Here is a 17,306-nt window from a genome sequence, read left to right as displayed (position 1 = left end):
GTTTAATTATCTGTATTTAAATTCTTATTGTTTGACTTCGGCTGTGATAATATCCGATGAACTGTTCATTTCACAAAGTAACTGAAGTTAAGAACTGGTATTTTTTTTATCGACTAAATGTTTGTCATTCTTCTACGTTTATTGCTTTTCGTCGGGTCCAGACATAAAAACACCAATAAACCTCAAGAACTGAAACCTGAAAAAACTGTTCAGTGACACTGACTAGTCTCGATCGAAGCTTCTGTTAACAAGGACTTCTAGTATTGACTGGTCTATTCTAAAGGATAAGTTATAGTTTATTGCTAATGTAGTTCTCTTCTACAGTCTCTAGTCTGGCGTTTTAATTTTGGCTAGAGTTGTAGGTTACGTTAACCCCGTAGGAAATTGATTATTTTCAAATCTCTACAGTCTGAAACCATGGTATCAAAGACATTGTTACAAAGTTGCAAAAGTAAGAAAACTCATATATCAAATTGATGAAATTACAGAGAATTTGATAAAAATCATACATTTTTAATTTCTTTAGATGGAACGTTTCGCATCTTTTGTAATAAGTGTTGCCTTCAGACAACGTAACTCGTTACCTTGGTTAACGGTGAGCGACATTCAGCCACCTCGGTTTCGTTTAGTTCCCCACCGTCATCTTCGCTACTCTCCAACACAGGGTATCCCTGTATGAAACATTCTCCACTTCCAACCTTAGTGTAATAGTGAACAATTGCAAACTCTACAATCGTTGCAAAAACGAAGATAAAGCAAAGAGCAACATAGTAGTCTAGAGCTGTACAATATGATACCCGAGGCAAATCATTCCTGCTCTCTAGTCCTAGGAAAGTCATTGTTAGCACTGTGGTGACACCTGGTGGTAGATAAAACATGATTATAGTCAAATAGCAAGAATAAAACCTCAGAATAATTCAGTAGTCTAGAGCTGTAAAATATGATACTCGATGTAAACCACTCCTGCTCTCTAGTCCTAGGAAAGTCATTGTTAGCACTGTGGTGACACCTGGTGGTAGCTAAAACATGATTACAGTTAAACAGCAATAATAAAACCTAAGAATGATTTAGTAGCTAAGAGCTGTAAAATATGATACCCGAGGTAAACCATTCCTGATCTCTAGCCTCAGGAAAGTCATGTGGTGACACCTGGTGGTAGCTAAAACATGATTATAGTTAAACAGCAATAATAAAACCTAAGAATGATTTAGTAGCCAAGAGCTGTACAATATGATACCCGAGATAAACCATTCCTGATCTCTAGTCTCAGGAAAGTCATGATTAATATTACAGTGACACCTGGTGTGAGAAAACAAATATGTAATTATTGGTAAAAACTAGAACAAAAACCAATAGCAGCTGAGCTATTTAAAAGTGTACAACATGATACCCTCAGCACGAAATCCTCAACATGATATCCTGACATGATACCCCAACTAATTTATTTTACTCTCGAGAACCCGAAGAATCTTCCTTAGCATTTTAGTGACACCTAGTGGGAAAAGTGCGTGTTATTAATGTTTGCATAACATAATCATGTCCTCTAATCACAGCATAAGAATTTGAAAATGCTTGTCAATTCCAACAAAGTTTTCATATAACTACAATATTTATATGGAATTTGTAACATAACTGTACACAGTATTTCATAGTTGTTGGACTAAGAAATATAAATATAGATTGATTTGTAACACTAACGATATATATCGTTCCTTTATCTGCACAAGTTTACAAGTTATTGTTTATATAATTATTTACACGACAAAAATACCATAATTAACACAAAAACTAATAATGAAATAAAAACAAAATAAAACATCACATTTCTGTCTGTTTAAGCTCCTGCTACAAAGTGAGTGTGGACACATATACCCTCCATAACAGAGGTTACAACATTACCATGAAGGTAATCCTTCTTCATACAACCCTGCTGTATCAGAGGCCAGGGTAACACGATATGAAATATGTAGTCGTGGGAGCGAAAACCGAGAAACAACCGTTATTTTTATCGGTCAAGCTCGCCAGAGTGGCTAGTGACCTTATTGTGACCCTGCTGGATTCGTTGAATGGTAAAAGATTTGTTTGTTTGTTTTGGAATTTCGCACAAAGCTACTCGAGGGCTATCTGTGCTAGCCGTCCCTAATTTAGGGAGTGTAAGACTAGAGGGAAGGCAGCTAGTCATCACCACCCACCGCTAACTCTTGGGCTACTCTTTTACCAACGAATAGTGGGATTGACCGTCACATTATAACGCCCCCACGGCTGGGAGGGCGAGCATGTTTGTCGCGACTCGGGCGCGAACCCGCGACCCTCAGATTACGAAGCGCACGCCTTAACGCGCTAGGCCATGCCAGGCCCGAATGGTAAAAGAAAGCTGGAATAAAATCTCAGTGTTTTGAATTCCAAAAAGTAAAATTAGAATACAAATCCTTATATTTCGATTGGATACTCGTCCACTTAAAACTACACTACTAGTCCATTAAAACACCAGGTGCATGGTATGAACACTACACTACTGGGCCAGTTAAGATACTGGATATGTGATACGAACACTACACTACTGGACCAGTTAACATACTGGGTATGTGGTATGAATACTACACTACTGGACCAGTTAAGATACTGGGTATGTGGTATGAATACTACACTACTGGACCAGTTAAGATACTGGGTATGTGGTATGAATACTACACTACTGGACCAGTTAAGATACTGGATATGTGATATGAACACTACACTACTGGACCAGTTAAGATACTGGGTATGTGGTATGAACACTACACTACTGGACCAGATAAAATACTGGGTATGTGGTATGAACACTACACTACTGGACCAGTTAAGATACTCGGTATGTGGTATGAACACCACACTACTGGACCAGTTAAGATACTGGGTATGTGGTATGAACACTGCACTACTGGACCAGTTAAGATACTGGGTATGTCGTATGAACACTGCACTACTGGACCAGTTAAGATACTGGGTATGTCGTATGAACACTACACTACTGGACCAGTTAAGATACTGGATATGTGGTATGAACACTACACTACTGGACCAGTTAAGATACTGGGTATGTCGTATAAACACTACACTACTGGACCAGTTAAGATACTGGATATGTGGTATGAACACTACACTACTGGACCAGTTAAGATACTGGGTATGTGGTATGAACACTACACTACTGGACCAGTTAAGATACTCGGTATGTGGTATGAACACTACGCTACTGGACCAGTTAAGATACTGGGTATGTGGTATGAACACTACACTACTGGACCAGTTAAGATACTGGATATGTGGTATGAACACTACACTACTGGACCAGTTAAGATACTGGGTATGTCGTATGAACACTACACTACTGGACCAGTTAAGATACTGGGTATGTGGTATGAACACTACACTACTGGACCAGTTAAGATACTGGGTATGTGGTATGAACACTACACTACTAGACCAGTTAAGATACTGGATATGTGGTATGAACACTACACTACTGGACCAGTTAAGATTCTGGGTATGTGGTATGAACACTACACTACTGGACCAGTTAAGATACTGGGTATGTGGTATGAACACTACACTACAGGACCAGTTAAGGTACTGTGTATTTGGTATGAACACTACACTACTGGACCAGTTAAGATACTGGGTATGTGGTATGAACACTACACTACAGGACCAGTTAAGGTACTGTGTATTTGGTATGAACACTACACTACTGGACCAGTTAAGATACTGGGTATGTGGTATGAACACTACACTACTGACTCAGTTCAGTTACTGATATAAGAAACTTACAATCAAAATAAAATATAGGTAAAATAATAAATTCAGGTTATGTAGTTAGCACACATGATTTACCTATGAAATCTGTAATATTTTCAAAGGAGACCCAAAACTCGAGTGCTTTCGAAAACGTTCGAGTTTTGGGTCTCGTTTTGTAAAATAATAACGTATTACTGGCGTAATCGTTCTTAGTAACTGACATGAGTAACTTACATTGTAAACATGACTTATTTCAGAATAATATCACTAGTAACATATTCAGTTCATTCACAAACATCATAATTTCTACTAATTATCAGTTTTGTCGATTCCTTAAAGTATTCTATACAAACGATAAAAGCCTAAAAACAGGTTTCATACCCTACTCAAACTAGAACATAAGCCTAAAATTAGATTTTGTACTCCAAACAAACTACGACATAAGCCTAAAATTCGATCGTGTACTTCAAACAAACTACGGAATAAGCCTAATAGCGGGTTTCATACTCTACACAAACTACGGAATAAGCCTAATAGCAGGTTTCACACTCTACACAAACTACGACATAAGCCTAAAATTCGATCGTGTACTTCAAACAAACTACGGAATAAGCCTAATAGTAAGTTTCATACTCTACACAAACGACAGAATAATATATATGCAAAAACGGCTCGTTTGGGTTAAGAAAATATTTTACGTAGAAGAGTAGGTTTCATACTCTACACAAACTACTGGATTAAGCCTAATAGCAGGTTTCAAACTCTACACAAACTACGGAATAAGCCTAATAGCAGGTTTCACACTCTACACAAACTACGGAATAAGCCTAATAGCAGGTTTCATACTCTACACAAACTACGGAATAAGCCTAATAGCAGGTTTCACACTCTACACAAACTACGGAATTAGCCTAATAGCAGGTTTCATATTCTACACAAACTACAGAATAAGCCTAATAGCAGGTTTCATACTCAACACAAAGTACGGAATAAGCCTAATAGCAGGTTTCATACTCTACACAACCTACGGAATAAGCCTAATAGCAGGTTTCATACTCTACACAAACTACGGAATAAGCCTAATAGCACGTTTCACACTCAACACAAACTACGAAATAAGCCTAATAGCAGGTTTCATACTCTACACAAACTACGGAATAAGCCTAATAGCAGGTTTCACACTCTACACAAACTACGGAATAAGCCTAATAGCAGGTTTCATATTCTACACAAACTACAGAATAAGCCTAATAGCAGGTTTCATACTCAACACAAAGTACGGAATAAGCCTAATAGCGGGTTTCATACTCTACACAAACTACGGAATAAGACAAATAGCAAGTTTCATACTCTACACAAACTACGGAATAAGCCTAATAATAGGTTTCATATTCTACACAAACTACGGAATAAGCCTAATAATAGGTTTCATACTCTACACAAACTACGGAATAACACAAATAGCAAGTTTCATACTCTACACAAACTACGGAATAAGCATAATAGTAGGTTTCATACTCTACACAAACTACGGAATAAGCCTAACAGTAAGTTTGATACTCTACACAAACTACGGAATAAGCCTTATAGCGAGTTTGATACTCTACACAAACTACGGAATAAGCCTAATAGCGGGTTTCATACTCTACACAAACTACGGAATAAGCCTAATAGCAGGTTTCACACTCTACACAAACTACGACATAAGCCTAATAGCAGGTTTCACACTCTACACAAACTACGACATAAGCCTAAAATTCGATCGTGTACTTCAAACAAACTACGGAATAAGCCTAATAGTAAGTTTCATACTCTACACAAACGACAGAATAATATATATGCAAAAACGGCTCGTTTGGGTTAAGAAAATATTTTACGTAGAAGAGTAGGTTTCATACTCTACACAAACTACTGGATTAAGCCTAATAGCAGGTTTCATACTCTACACAAAATACGGAATAAGCCTAATAATAGGTTTCATACTATACACAAACTACGGAATAAGACAAATAGCAAGTTTCATACTCTACACAAACTACGGAATAAGCATAATAGTAGGTTTCATACTCTACACAAACTACGGAATAAGCCTAACAGTAAGTTTGATACTCTACACAAACTACGGAATAAGCCTAATAGTAGGTTTCATACTCTACACAAACTACCGAATAAGCATAATAAAAGGTTTCATACTCTACACAAACTATGGAATAAGCCTAATAATAGGTTTGATACTCTACACAAACTACGTAATAAGCCCAACAGTAGGTTTCATACTCTACACAAACTACGGAAAAGCCTAATAGTAGGTTTCATACTCTACACCAACTACAGAATAATATACATGCAAAACGGCTCGTTTGGGTTAAGAAAATATTTTACGTAAGGGAATAGAATTCATACTCTACCCAAACTACGGAATAAGCCTAATAGCAGGTTTCATACTTTATACAAACTACGGAATAAGCCCAAGAGTAGGTTTCATACTCTAAACAAACTACGGAATAAGCCTAATAGCAGGTTTCATACTCTACACAAACTACTGGATTAAGCCTAATAGCGGGTTTCATACTCTACACAAACTTCGGAATAAGCCTAATATCAAGTTTCATACTCTACACAAACTAGGAAATAAGCCTAACAGTAAGTTTGATACTCTACACAAACTACGGAATAAGCCTAATATCAAGTTTCATAATCTACACAAACTACGGAATAAGACTAACAGTAAGTTTGATACTCTACACAAACTACGGAATAAGCCTAATAGTAGGTTTCATACTCTACACAAACTACGGAATAAGCATAATAGTAGGTTTCATACTCTACACAAACTATGGAATAAGCCCTAATAATAGGATTGATACTCTACACAAACTACGTAATAAGCCTAACAGTAGGTTTCATACTCTACACAAACCACGGAAAAAAGCCTAATAGTAGGTTTCATACACTACACAAACTACAGAATAATATACATGCAAAAGCGGCTCGTTTGGGTTAAGAAAATATTTTACGTAGAAGAATAGGTTTCATACTCTACACAAATTACGGAATAAGCCTAATAGCAGGTTTCATACTCTACCCAAACTACGGAATAAGCCTAATAGCAGGTTTCATACTCTACACAAACTACGGAATAAGCCTAATAGCAGGTTTCACACTCTACACAAACTACAGAATTAGCCTAATAGCAGGTTTCATATTCTACACAAACTACAGAATAAGCCTAATAGCAGGTTTCATACTCAACACAAAGTACGGAATAAGCCTAATAGCAGGTTTCATACTCTACACAACCTACGGAATAAGCCTAATAGCAGGTTTCATACTCTACACAAACTACGGAATAAGCCTAATAGCACGTTTCACACTCAACACAAACTACGAAATAAGCCTAATAGCAGGTTTCATACTCTACACAAACTACGGAATAAGCCTAATAGCAGGTTTCACACTCTACACAAACTACGGAATTAGCCTAATAGCAGGTTTCATATTCTACACAAACTACAGAATAAGCCTAATAGCAGGTTTCATACTCAACACAAAGTACGGAATAAGCCTAATAGCGGGTTTCATACTCTACACAAACTACGGAATAAGACAAATAGCAAGTTTCATACTCTACACAAACTACGGAATAAGCCTAATAATAGGTTTCATACTCTACACAAACCACTGGAATAAGCCTAATAATAGGTTTCATACTCTACACAAACTACGGAATAAGACAAATAGCAAGTTTCATACTCTACACAAACTACGGAATAAGCATAATAGTAGGTTTCATACTCTACACAAACTACGGAATAAGCCTAACAGTAAGTTTGATACTCTACACAAACTACGGAATAAGCCTTATAGCGAGTTTCATACTCTACACAAACTACGGAATAAGCCTAATAGCGGGTTTCATACTCTACACAAACTACGGAATAAGCCTAATAGCAGGTTTCACACTCTACACAAACTACGACATAAGCCTAATAGCAGGTTTCACACTCTACACAAACTACGACATAAGCCTAAAATTCGATCGTGTACTTCAAACAAACTACGGAATAAGCCTAATAGTAAGTTTCATACTCTACACAAACTATGGAATAAGCCTAATAATAGGATTGATACTCTACACAAACTACGTAATAAGCCTAACAGTAGGTTTCATACTCTACACAAACTACGGAAAAAGCCTAATAGTAGGTTTCATACACTACACAAACTACAGAATAATATACATGCAAAAGCGGCTCGTTTGGGTTAAGAAAATATTTTACGTAGAAGAATAGGTTTCATACTCTACACAAATTACGGAATAAGCCTAATAGCAGGTTTCATACTCTACACAAAATACGGAATAAGCCTAATAATAGGTTTCATACTATACACAAACTACGGAATAAGACAAATAGCAAGTTTCATACTCTACACAAACTACGGAATAAGCATAATAGTAGGTTTCATACTCTACACAAACTACGGAATAAGCCTAACAGTAAGTTTGATACTCTACACAAACTACGGAATAAGCCTAATAGTAGGTTTCATACTCTACACAAACTACCGAATAAGCATAATAAAAGGTTTCATACTCTACACAAACTATGGAATAAGCCTAATAATAGGTTTGATACTCTACACAAACTACGTAATAAGCCTAACAGTAGGTTTCATACTCTACACAAACTACGGAAAAAGCCTAATAGTAGGTTTCATACTCTACACCAACTACAGAATAATATACATGCAAAAACGGCTCGTTTGGGTTAAGAAAATATTTTACGTAAGGGAATAGAATTCATACTCTACCCAAACTACGGAATAAGCCTAATAGCAGGTTTCATACTTTATACAAACTACGGAATAAGCCTAAGAGTAGGTTTCATACTCTAAACAAACTACGGAATAAGCCTAATAGCAGGTTTCATACTCTACACAAACTACTGGATTAAGCCTAATAGCGGGTTTCATACTCTACACAAACTTCGGAATAAGCCTAATATCAAGTTTCATACTCTACACAAACTAGGAAATAAGCCTAACAGTAAGTTTGATACTCTACACAAACTACGGAATAAGCCTAATATCAAGTTTCATAATCTACACAAACTACGGAATAAGACTAACAGTAAGTTTGATACTCTACACAAACTACGGAATAAGCCTAATAGTAGGTTTCATACTCTACACAAACTACGGAATAAGCATAATAGTAGGTTTCATACTCTACACAAACTATGGAATAAGCCTAATAATAGGATTGATACTCTACACAAACTACGTAATAAGCCTAACAGTAGGTTTCATACTCTACACAAACTACGGAAAAAGCCTAATAGTAGGTTTCATACACTACACAAACTACAGAATAATATACATGCAAAAGCGGCTCGTTTGGGTTAAGAAAATATTTTACGTAGAAGAATAGGTTTCATACTCTACACAAATTACGGAATAAGCCTAATAGCAGGTTTCATACTCTACCCAAACTACGGAATAAGCCTAATAGCAGGTTTCATACTCTACACAAACTACGGAATAAGCCTAATAGCAGGTTTCACACTCTACACAAACTACGGAATTAGCCTAATAGCAGGTTTCATATTCTACACAAACTACAGAATAAGCCTAATAGCAGGTTTCATACTCAACACAAAGTACGGAATAAGCCTAATAGCAGGTTTCATACTCTACACAACCTACGGAATAAGCCTAATAGCAGGTTTCATACTCTACACAAACTACGGAATAAGCCCTAATAGCACGTTTCACACTCAACACAAACTACGAAATAAGCCTAATAGCAGGTTTCATACTCTACACAAACCACGGAATAAGCCCAATAGCAGGTTTCACACTCTACACAAACTACGGAATTAGCCTAATAGCAGGTTTCATATTCTACACAAACTACAGAATAAGCCTAATAGCAGGTTTCATACTCAACACAAAGTACGGAATAAGCCTAATAGCGGGTTTCATACTCTACACAAACTACGGAATAAGACAAATAGCAAGTTTCATACTCTACACAAACTACGGAATAAGCCTAATAATAGGTTTCATACTCTACACAAACTACGGAATAAGCCTAATAATAGGTTTCATACTCTACACAAACTACGGAATAAGACAAATAGCAAGTTTCATACTCTACACAAACTACGGAATAAGCATAATAGTAGGTTTCATACTCTACACAAACTACGGAATAAGCCTAACAGTAAGTTTGATACTCTACACAAACTACGGAATAAGCCTTATAGCGAGTTTCATACTCTACACAAACTACGGAATAAGCCTAATAGCGGGTTTCATACTCTACACAAACTACGGAATAAGCCTAATAGCAGGTTTCACACTCTACACAAACTACGACATAAGCCTAATAGCAGGTTTCACACTCTACACAAACTACGACATAAGCCTAAAATTCGATCGTGTACTTCAAACAAACTACGGAATAAGCCTAATAGTAAGTTTCATACTCTACACAAACTATGGAATAAGCCTAATAATAGGATTGATACTCTACACAAACTACGTAATAAGCCTAACAGTAGGTTTCATACTCTACACAAACTACGGAAAAAGCCTAATAGTAGGTTTCATACACTACACAAACTACAGAATAATATACATGCAAAAGCGGCTCGTTTGGGTTAAGAAAATATTTTACGTAGAAGAATAGGTTTCATACTCTACACAAATTACGGAATAAGCCTAATAGCAGGTTTCATACTCTACCCAAACTACGGAATAAGCCTAATAGCAGGTTTCATACTCTACACAAACTACGGAATAAGCCTAATAGCAGGTTTCACACTCTACACAAACTACGGAATTAGCCTAATAGCAGGTTTCATATTCTACACAAACTACAGAATAAGCCTAATAGCAGGTTTCATACTCAACACAAAGTACGGAATAAGCCTAATAGCAGGTTTCATACTCTACACAACCTACGGAATAAGCCTAATAGCAGGTTTCATACTCTACACAAACTACGGAATAAGCCTAATAGCACGTTTCACACTCAACACAAACTACGAAATAAGCCTAATAGCAGGTTTCATACTCTACACAAACTACGGAATAAGCCTAATAGCAGGTTTCACACTGTACACAAACTACGGAATTAGCCTAATAGCAGGTTTCATATTCTACACAAACTACAGAATAAGCCTAATAGCAGGTTTCATACTCAACACAAAGTACGGAATAAGCCTAATAGCGGGTTTCATACTACACAAACTACGGAATAAGACAAATAGCAAGTTTCATACTCTACACAAACTACGGAATAAGCCTAATAATAGGTTTCATACTCTACACAAACTACGGAATAAGCCTAATAATAGGTTTCATACTCTACACAAACTACGGAATAAGACAAATAGCAAGTTTCATACTCTACACAAACTACGGAATAAGCATAATAGTAGGTTTCATACTCTACACAAACTACGGAATAAGCCTAACAGTAAGTTTGATACTCTACACAAACTACGGAATAAGCCTTATAGCGAGTTTCATACTCTACACAAACTACGGAATAAGCCTAATAGCGGGTTTCATACTCTACACAAACTACGGAATAAGCCTAATAGCAGGTTTCACACTCTACACAAACTACGACATAAGCCTAATAGCAGGTTTCACACTCTACACAAACTACGACATAAGCCTAAAATTCGATCGTGTACTTCAAACAAACTACGGAATAAGCCTAATAGTAAGTTTCATACTCTACACAAACGACAGAATAATATATATGCAAAAACGGCTCGTTTGGGTTAAGAAAATATTTTACGTAGAAGAGTAGGTTTCATACTCTACACAAACTACTGGATTAAGCCTAATAGCAGGTTTCATACTCTACACAAAATACGGAATAAGCCTAATAATAGGTTTCATACTATACACAAACTACGGAATAAGACAAATAGCAAGTTTCATACTCTACACAAACTACGGAATAAGTATAATAGTAGGTTTCATACTCTACACAAACTACGGAATAAGCCTAACAGTAAGTTTGATACTCTACACAAACTACGGAATAAGCCTAATAGTAGGTTTCATACTCTACACAAACTACCGAATAAGCATAATAAAAGGTTTCATACTCTACACAAACTATGGAATAAGCCTAATAATAGGTTTGATACTCTACACAAACTACGTAATAAGCCTAACAGTAGGTTTCATACTCTACACAAACTACGGAAAAAGCCTAATAGTAGGTTTCATACTCTACACCAACTACAGAATAATATACATGCAAAAACGGCTCGTTTGGGTTAAGAAAATATTTTACGTAAGGGAATAGGTTTCATACTCTACCCAAACTACGGAATAAGCCTAATAGCAGGTTTCATACTTTATACAAACTACGGAATAAGCCTAAGAGTAGGTTTCATACTCTAAACAAACTACGGAATAAGCCTAATAGCAGGTTTCATACTCTACACAAACTACTGGATTAAGCCTAATAGCGGGTTTCATACTCTACACAAACTTCGGAATAAGCCTAATATCAAGTTTCATACTCTACACAAACTAGGAAATAAGCCTAACAGTAAGTTTGATACTCTACACAAACTACGGAATAAGCCTAATATCAAGTTTCATAATCTACACAAACTACGGAATAAGACTAACAGTAAGTTTGATACTCTACACAAACTACGGAATAAGCCTAATAGTAGGTTTCATACTCTACACAAACTACGGAATAAGCATAATAGTAGGTTTCATACTCTACACAAACTATGGAATAAGCCTAATAATAGGATTGATACTCTACACAAACTACGTAATAAGCCTAACAGTAGGTTTCATACTCTACACAAACTACGGAAAAAAAGCCTAATAGTAAGTTTCATACACTACACAAACTACAGAATAATATACATGCAAAAGCGGCTCGTTTGGGTTAAGAAAATATTTTACGTAGAAGAATAGGTTTCATACTCTACACAAATTACGGAATAAGCCTAATAGCAGGTTTCATACTCTACCCAAACTACGGAATAAGCCTAATAGCAGGTTTCATACTCTACACAAACTACGGAATAAGCCTAATAGCAGGTTTCACACTCTACACAAACTACGGAATTAGCCTAATAGCAGGTTTCATATTCTACACAAACTACAGAATAAGCCCAATAGCAGGTTTCATACTCAACACAAAGTCACGGAATAAGCCCTAATAGCAGGTTTCATACTCTACACAACCTCACGGAATAAGCCTAATAGCAGGTTTCATACTCTACACAAACTACGGAATAAGCCCTAATAGCACGTTTCACACTCAACACAAACCACGAAATAAGCCTAATAGCAGGTTTCATACTCTACACAAACTACGGAATAAGCCTAATAGCAGGTTTCACACTCTACACAAACTACGGAATTAGCCTAATAGCAGGTTTCATATTCTACACAAACTACAGAATAAGCCTAATAGCAGGTTTCATACTCAACACAAAGTACGGAATAAGCCTAATAGCGGGTTTCATACTCTACACAAACTACGGAATAAGACAAATAGCAAGTTTCATACTCTACACAAACTACGGAATAAGCCTAATAATAGGTTTCATACTCTACACAAACCACGGAATAAGCCTAATAATGGGTTTCATACTCTACACAAACTACGGAATAAGACAAATAGCAAGTTTCATACTCTACACAAACTACGGAATAAGCATAATAGTAGGTTTCATACTCTACACAAACTCACGGAATAAGCCTAACAGTAAGTTTGATACTCTACACAAACTACGGAATAAGCCTTATAGCGAGTTTCATACTCTACACAATCTACGGAATAAGCCTAATAGCGGGTTTCATACTCTACACAAACTACGGAATAAGCCTAATAGCAGGTTTCACACTCTACACAAACTACGACATAAGCCTAATAGCAGGTTTCACACTCTACACAAACTACGACATAAGCCTAAAATTCGATCGTGTACTTCAAACAAACTACGGAATAAGCCTAATAGTAAGTTTCATACTCTACACAAACTATGGAATAAGCCTAATAATAGGATTGATACTCTACACAAACTACGTAATAAGCCTAACAGTAGGTTTCATACTCTACACAAACTACGGAAAAAGCCTAATAGTAGGTTTCATACACTACACAAACTACAGAATAATATACATGCAAAAAGCGGCTCGTTTGGGTTAAGAAAATATTTTACGTAGAAGAATAGGTTTCATACTCTACACAAATTACGGAATAAGCCCTAATAGCAGGTTTCATACTCTACCCAAACTACGGAATAAGCCTAATAGCAGGTTTCATACTCTACACAAACTACGGAATAAGCCTAATAGCAGGTTTCACACCCTACACAAACCACGGAATTAGCCTAATAGCAGGTTTCATATTCTACACAAACTACAGAATAAGCCTAATAGCAGGTTTCATACTCAACACAAAGTACGGAATAAGCCTAATAGCAGGTTTCATACTCTACACAACCTACGGAATAAGCCTAATAGCAGGTTTCATACTCTACACAAACTACGGAATAAGCCTAATAGCACGTTTCACACTCAACACAAACTACGAAATAAGCCTAATAGCAGGTTTCAAACTCTACACAAACTACGGAATAAGCCTAATAGCAGGTTTCACACTCTACACAAACTACGGAATTAGCCTAATAGCAGGTTTCATATTCTACACAAACTACAGAATAAGCCTAATAGCAGGTTTCATACTCAACACAAAGTACGGAATAAGCCTAATAGCGGGTTTCATACTCTACACAAACTACGGAATAAGACAAATAGCAAGTTTCATACTCTACACAAACTACGGAATAAGCCTAATAATAGGTTTCATACTCTACACAAACTACGGAATAAGCCTAATAATAGGTTTCATACTCTACACAAACTACGTAATAAGCCTAACAGTAGGTTTCATACTCTACACAAACTACGGAAAAAGCCTAATAGTAGGTTTCATACTCTACACCAACCACAGAATAATATACATGCAAAACGGCTCGTTTGGGTTAAGAAAATATTTTACGTAAGGGAATAGGTTTCATACTCTACCCAAACTACGGAATAAGCCTAATAGCAGGTTTCATACTTTATACAAACTACGGAATAAGCCTAAGAGTAGGTTTCATACTCTAAACAAACTCTGAATAAGCCTAATAGCAGGTTTCATACTCTACACAAACTACTGGATTAAGCCTAATAGCGGGTTTCATACTCTACACAAACTTCGGAATAAGCCTAATATCAAGTTTCATACTCTACACAAACTAGGAAATAAGCCTAACAGTAAGTTTGATACTCTACACAAACCACGGAATAAGCCTAATATCAAGTTTCATAATCTACACAAACCACGGAATAAGACTAACAGTAAGTTTGATACTCTACACAAACTACGGAATAAGCCTAATAGTAGGTTTCATACTCTACACAAACCACGGAATAAGCATAATAGTAGGTTTCATACTCTACACAAACCATGGAATAAGCCTAATAATAGGATTGATACTCTACACAAACTACGTAATAAGCCTAACAGTAGGTTTCATACTCTACACAAACCACGGAAAAAGCCTAATAGTAGGTTTCATACACCACACAAACTACAGAATAATATACATGCAAAAGCGGCTCGTTTGGGTTAAGAAAATATTTTACGTAGAAGAATAGGTTTCATACTTTACACAAATTACGGAATAAGCCTAATAGCAGGTTTCATACTCCCCACCCAAACTACGGAATAAGCCTAATAGCAGGTTTCATACTCTACACAAACTACGGAATAAGCCTAATAGCAGGTTTCACACCTCTACACAAACTACACGGAATTAGCCTAATAGCAGGTTTCATATTCTACACAAACCACAGAATAAGCCCAATAGCAGGTTTCATACTCAACACAAAGTAACGGAATAAGCCTAATAGCAGGTTTCATACTCTACACAACCTACGGAATAAGCCTAATAGCAGGTTTCATACTCTACACAAACTACGGAATAAGCCTAATAGCACGTTTCACACTGAACACAAACTACGAAATAAGCCTAATAGCAGGTTTCATACTCTACACAAACTACGGAATAAGCCTAATAGCAGGTTTCACACTCTACACAAACTACGGAATTAGCCTAATAGCAGGTTTCATATTCTACACAAACTACAGAATAAGCCTAATAGCAGGTTTCATACTCAACACAAAGTACGGAATAAGCCTAATAGCGGGTTTCATACTCTACACAAACTACGGAATAAGACAAATAGCAAGTTTCATACTCTACACAAACTACGGAATAAGCCTAATAATAGGTTTCATACTCTACACAAACTACGGAATAAGCCTAATAATAGGTTTCATACTCTACACAAACTACGGAATAAGACAAATAGCAAGTTTCATACTCTACACAAACTACGGAATAAGCATAATAGTAGGTTTCATACTCTACACAAACTACGGAATAAGCCTAACAGTAAGTTTGATACTCTACACAAACTACGGAATAAGCCTTATAGCGAGTTTCATACTCTACACAATCTACGGAATAAGCCTAATAGCGGGTTTCATACTCTACACAAACTACGGAATAAGCCTAATAGCAGGTTTCACACTCTACACAAACTACGACATAAGCCTAATAGCAGGTTTCACACTCTACACAAACTACGACATAAGCCTAAAATTCGATCGTGTACTTCAAACAAACTACGGAATAAGCCTAATAGTAAGTTTCATACTCTACACAAACTATGGAATAAGCCTAATAATGGGATTGATACTCTACACAAACTACGTAATAAGCCCAACAGTAGGTTTCATACTCTACACAAACTACGGAAAAAGCCTAATAGTAGGTTTCATACACTACACAAACTACAGAATAATATACATGCAAAAGCGGCTCGTTTGGGTTAAGAAAATATTTTACGTAGAAGAATAGGTTTCATACTCTACACAAATTACGGAATAAGCCTAATAGCAGGTTTCATACTCTACCCAAACTACGGAATAAGCCTAATAGCAGGTTTCATACTCTACACAAACTACGGAATAAGCCCAATAGCAGGTTTCACACTCTACACAAACTACGGAATTAGCCTAATAGCAGGTTTCATATTCTACACAAACTACAGAATAAGCCTAATAGCAGGTTTCATACTCAACACAAAGTACGGAATAAGCCTAATAGCAGGTTTCATACTCTACACAACCTACGGAATAAGCCTAATAGCAGGTTTCATACTCTACACAAACTACGGAATAAGCCTAATAGCACGTTTCACACTCAACACAAACTACGAAATACGCCTAATAGCAGGTTTCATACTCTACAACAAACCACGGAATAAGCCTAATAGCAGGTTTCACACTCTACACAAACTACGGAATTAGCCTAATAGCAGGTTTCATATTCTACACAAACTACAGAATAAGCCTAATAGCAGGTTTCATACTCAACACAAAGTACGGAATAAGCCTAATAGCGGGT

At 36.5% G+C, this 17,306-nt stretch overlaps 2 protein-coding genes across 2 annotated transcripts in view; one reads left to right on the top strand and one right to left on the bottom strand.

Annotated features, from left to right (window-relative positions):
- LOC143246174 (gamma-aminobutyric acid receptor alpha-like) overlaps nt 1–17,306 on the top strand; it is a 317,756-nt gene that overhangs the window by 211,745 nt on the left and 88,705 nt on the right. The window lies entirely within an intron of this gene.
- Nucleotides 1–17,306, bottom strand: part of LOC143245991 (gamma-aminobutyric acid receptor alpha-like) — a 35,289-nt gene that overhangs the window by 5,124 nt on the left and 12,859 nt on the right. Inside the window, exon 6 of the mRNA XM_076492242.1 lies at nt 585–859. Within this exon, the coding sequence (XP_076348357.1) occupies nt 585–859 (275 nt within the window). The remainder of the gene's footprint in view (nt 1–584; nt 860–17,306) is intronic.

Source organism: Tachypleus tridentatus, chromosome 3 (assembly GCF_004210375.1).
Source record: "Tachypleus tridentatus isolate NWPU-2018 chromosome 3, ASM421037v1, whole genome shotgun sequence".
Classification (NCBI taxonomy): domain Eukaryota; kingdom Metazoa; phylum Arthropoda; class Merostomata; order Xiphosura; family Limulidae; genus Tachypleus; species Tachypleus tridentatus.
Note: the sequence above shows the minus strand (reverse complement) of the source record. Positions and strands in the feature narration are given on the sequence as shown.